Raw genomic sequence first — 4,967 nt, forward strand, 5'->3', positions numbered from 1 at the left:
TTGCCTACAGAGCAAACAGGTCTGTGGATGATGCAGTAAATATGGGACTGCATTATGCTCTGCAACACCTAGACAGACCAGGGACCTATGTGAGGATCTTGTTTGTTGACTCCAGCTCGGTGTTTAACACTATCATCCCGAAACTTCTCCTGCCCAAATTACCTCAGCTCTCTGTGCGAACCTCTGTCTGTCAGTGGATCAACAGCTTCCTAACGGACAGGGAGCAGCTGGTGAAGCTGGGAAAATTCTCATCTAGCATCCGCACAATCAGCACTGGCGCCCCCCAGGGGTGTGTCCTCTCCCCACTGCTCTTCTCCCTGTACACGAATGACTGCACATCAAAAGACTCCTCTGTGAAGCTCTTGAAGTTTGCAGACGACACCACACTTATCGGCCTCATTCAGGAACGGTGAGGAGTCTGCTTACAGACAGGAGGTTAAGGAGTTGGCTGTCTGGTGTAGCCACAACAACCTGGAGCTCAACACGCTCAAAACAGTGGAGATGATAGTGGACTTCAGGAGAAACCCCCCTGCTCTCCCCCCACTGAGCATCATGGACAGCATTGTGGCAGCAGTGGTGTCATTCAGGTTCCTGGGCACCACCATCTCTCAGGACCTGAAGTGGGACACTCACATTGACTCCATTGTCAAAAAAGCTCAACAGAGGCTGTACTTTCTTCGTCAGCTGAGGAAGTTTAACCTCCCAAAGGAGCTGCAGAAACAGTTCTACACCTCCATCATTGAATCAGTCATCTGCACATAAATAACTGTCTGGTTTAGCTCAGCTACTAAATACGACCTCCAAAGACTACGTCGAATAGTTCGGACTGCTGAGCGAATCACTGGTACAACCCTTCCTACTCCCCAAGAACTGTACTTATCCAGAGCGAGCAGAAGGGCTGCCAAAATCACTCTGGACCCCTCACACCCAGCACACTGCCTCTTTGAACTTTTACCTTCTGGTCGATGCTACAGAGCACTGCGCACCAGAACAGCCCGACACAGAAACAGTTTCTTCCCTCAGGCAATCCATCTCATGAACACTTGATGATAATAATTGTGGAACCAACATCACTACTTGCTATACACTTTTATACACATATACACTTATTTAACAACACACTTTACATGCCAATTTGCACATAACAGCTGCACATATAACGTTGTATATAGTAATAAACATGTACATACACTTGTCAATCTGTATATTTGCACTCACTACTTACTTTTATTTTTTTTAAATATATTTATTATCTGTTTTTTGTCCTGTCTCTGTAATCCTGTTGCACTGTAGAAGCTCTGTCACGAAAACAATTTCCTTGTATGTGTGAACATACCTGGCAATAAAGCTCTTTCTGATTCCAGCATTATGGATATGACTTTTGCAGTAAAAACATAAATTCACATAGAAAGTTAACATTATATTGAAACATCTATATGTATATCTATATCTATAACATCTACATCTTTATATTTTTCAAAACAGCTAACCATAGAGTTATGGGATCAGAAAAATATAAATCTATAAACATTTATTTTATTTTAAATGAGGAAGATAAACATGCGTTATGAATGTGACGAAAAAAGTCTGCTAGTTTACAGTATACAACATACTTTGTAGAAATTCTGTGAATGAAACTGCACAACCTGAAAGAAACAATGATAATCAAGAGTAAGAGTTGAATCTCTATAGAACAAAAATGTTTGATTTTATTTTACAATTTTGCATTTATAAGGAAAAAACTTTGTTATGGATGTGACACATCTCCGTTATGAATGTGATGGATGTGAAATTGCCACTTGTGTGACTTTTGTAAATCAAATTTAATTGTTTGAAAACATTAACAGAAATATTTTTGAGTATTTTTAAAACACTGTAAAATACAAGCCTACACAAAAAAACGAAGAAACAGTTTTGCTATTTTGGTGAATACGTAATTTTTTTTCATTGCAAGGTTGACCTTGAGATGAGGTCAACCTTGCAAGGTCAACCTTGCGATGAAAAAAAATTACGTGACAATGAAAGAAATGGGGATGCTATTCCTGAATACAATTTTTTTTTATTGAACAATTTTTTTACATACAGTACACAGGAAACATCACATTACAGTGAACATTGAAGATACAGTTTCCTTATACAAATTAATTTAACAAAAACATCTTAACAAAAACAAAACAGTGATGATGAAAAAACTTGCACTACTGTCAGTAGTGTAAATAACATAAATACATAGTGAAAAAATTATGTTGTAAAAAAAGTACAATAAAACAATGGGAATGCAATGACAGCTAAAGGATCAGCCGGTCCCTGAGTGCAATTTCTTTTTTGTCTATTTAACTCTTAAACTCTGGGGTCTTGAAGATTTCTATGTTCTTGAGGTGGCACAGGGTTGCTGTCATGGCTGGCTACAACTTCCTTTTTTTAGTGTTTAAGTTTGTTTAAACTACTATCATCAGTCATACTAAAATATACAATAATATTTAAAGAAAAAACTAACAAGTAAAAAGAAAGGAATATAAAAAAATGGGGGATCCTCTGACAACTGATGGACCAGCTGGTTCTCGGGTACAGGTATTTCCACGTCTTCAGTCTGAAACAAATCAAAATTGAAGTCTGCTATTTAATGCATTATTAACCAAAGAACATCTAAAAAAGATTTTTTAACAATTATGAAAATTTAGGAACATGCATAAAAGAGTGCATAAGCAAATATCAAAAAATGTTCAGAATGTAAATAATACCGTAAACCAGTCATGGAGACTCAGTTTCTCAAGTTCAATTCGCTGCTCTGGGTCGATCTGGAGACAGCAGCGGATCAAATCACAGCATTCTGTGCAGAAAGAAGAGAGAGAACTCAAATTTACTTCACAACTCTAGTTTGTATTATGCAGATTGACCACTTGCCTTGACCCAAATAGAGATTTTACCTTTTGACAAGTGATCTTTGGTCCAGATGTTACGTCTGATCATTTGCAGGTCATGTCGATTTGGAAAATCCCCACACATCATCACATAAAGGAGTAGCCCGAGAGACCACACTGTCGTTGTTTCACCGTGGTACTCGCCAGTTATCCGATACTCAGGAGGGACATAATCATCTGTACCTGATTGAGAGAGATTTTACCCATTAAATGATGATATTTTTTTATTAAATAGCCATAACTAAGCAATAATGTATTCGATTTACAACAGACAGGAAGCAATGTTTTTCAGTTCATTCATTAAAGGAATAGTTCAGCCAAAAAGTAAAACTCTGTCATCATTTACTCACTCTTGATCAGTTTCAAATCTTTTACATTTCTTCTGTTGAGCACAAAAGAAGATATTTTGAAGAAAGTAAGAAACCTCTAACCATTGACTTCCATAGTATTTGTTCTTTTCTACTAACTGGTTACAGGGTTTCAGCTTTCTTCAAAATATCTTCTTTTGTGTTCAATAGAAGAAACTCATAAAAGTTTAAAATCACTGGAGGAAGAGTAAATAGTGCACAAATCTTCTATCCCTTTAATACACCAGATCTTCAGTATTAATCGATTGGTGGACTTCATTCTATGATGCTATGTGAGAGCTTGACTCAGAGTCTATTGTAAACTCGTCACTACAGTTTGAGACTCACTTCACAGTTTAAGGGATCATACTTACCAGCAAAACCTCTGTAAGGAGCATCGGTGAGGATTTCCCCGCATCCAAAGTCGATCAATTTGATTTCGAGGGTGTCCGGGTTGATCAGGAGGTTCTCCATCTTAATATCGCGGTGAAACACTTTGCGTCGGCAGCACGTTTGAGCTGCCAGTGTTGCCTGCCGCATGATCACCCGTGCCACATCCTCCTCAATGATCGACTCTTGGCGCAGGAGAAAGGTGAGCAGCTCTTCAGAAGGCATGGGCCGCTCTAGGACCATGATGTACTCATCCTCATTCACGCGCCAGTCCAAAAGCTGAATTATTTCCGGTGTTGCGGGTTCTTGGTTTGCAAGAACTAAAAGAGCAACCTCCATTGGAAGTGATTCTGAGTAGCCGTCCTGGAAGAAATGTATTTGTTATGATGATTGGATGAATATTGTGTAAAAATGTTGACAATAACAGTTTGTCTAGTGATTTATAGATACTTGGAAATGAAACAGTGAATGAGAGTAGAAGAGAACAGCCTACTTACAATGTTGATGAACTTGACGTTCTCGTTGTAGGCTATTTTAATTGCCACCTGTTCAACAGAACAAAAAAGGATGTGTTATAGAATTATACACAATTATTGTGTTCAGAGTTCATATATGTCTATCTCATGGCAATTTGTCACTTTTTGATTTAGTGGCTGATTCGTTTGAATTTGTACAATCTCAATCTTGTAATTTGCTTATCCAGGTTGACAGTTGGGTTTAGGACTGGGGTTTGGTGCCACGCATCCTTTTAAAAATCATACATTTTTATACGAATGAACTCATCTGATTTCACAGCAATTAGCCACTAAGTGACAAAAGGTAAAATAGTTCAGTTTTCTTCTGAGATCAGGCTGATATTTCAGTCATTAACACTGAACAGTTCAACAAAGAAGCAGTTTAATTTAGCCCAAAATAATAATCACATATTTATCCATTATTTTAATCTGATACTCTGATTTAAAGCAGTGATCCAGATATTAATTGATGAAAATTGATGATACCTGAAGGCCATCCTCTAGTCGGGTTGCTGCTTGAACAAGTCCAAAGCCTCCTCTACCCAGCAGAACACCAAGTTCATAAGAGGATGAATTGATGACTGTCAAAAGAAAAATCAAAGATGTTGATATAAAATGTCAATCAGTAGAGAGTTTATTTACTCCAAGACTATTGTCTGATTCATATACGCACCCAATATTTGTACTTAAAAATAAATTCACACAAAACAGGACTGTTTAAATGAACTGTAGTAGTTATAGAAATATGTTTTTCTTCATGTAAAATGTACATATTCAGCACACACACGTCAACA

At 37.7% G+C, this 4,967-nt stretch overlaps 1 protein-coding gene across 1 annotated transcript; it reads right to left on the minus strand.

Moving 5' to 3' along the window:
• Positions 1-2,461: 2,461 nt before the first annotated feature.
• Positions 2,462-4,731, minus strand: LOC130235937 (serine/threonine-protein kinase pim-1-like). Its single transcript, XM_056466471.1, has 6 exons — positions 4,660-4,731; positions 4,156-4,203; positions 3,643-4,021; positions 2,928-3,104; positions 2,742-2,830; positions 2,462-2,590 (listed from the first exon to the last, which is right to left on the minus strand). The coding sequence occupies exons 3-6, from the start codon at positions 3,995-3,997 to the stop codon at positions 2,462-2,464; spliced, it is 750 nt and encodes a 249-aa protein (XP_056322446.1). The 5' UTR covers positions 3,998-4,021; positions 4,156-4,203; positions 4,660-4,731.
• Positions 4,732-4,967: the final 236 nt, after the last annotated feature.

This window comes from Danio aesculapii, chromosome 2 (genome assembly GCF_903798145.1).
Source record: "Danio aesculapii chromosome 2, fDanAes4.1, whole genome shotgun sequence".
Lineage (NCBI taxonomy): Eukaryota > Metazoa > Chordata > Actinopteri > Cypriniformes > Danionidae > Danio > Danio aesculapii.

Excerpts from the sequence above, each read along its gene's own strand:
- LOC130235937 (XM_056466471.1), bottom strand. The coding sequence starts at position 3,997 with ATGGAGGTTGCTCTTTTAGTTCTTGCAAACCAAGAACCCGCAACACCG. Across the intron at positions 3,105-3,642 it reads TCCTTACAGAGGTTTTGCTG|GTACAGATGATTATGTCCCT; the intron begins GTAAGTATGATC and ends TCTCTCAATCAG. Across the intron at positions 2,831-2,927 it reads CAAAGATCACTTGTCAAAAG|AATGCTGTGATTTGATCCGC; the intron begins GTAAAATCTCTA and ends CTTTCTGCACAG.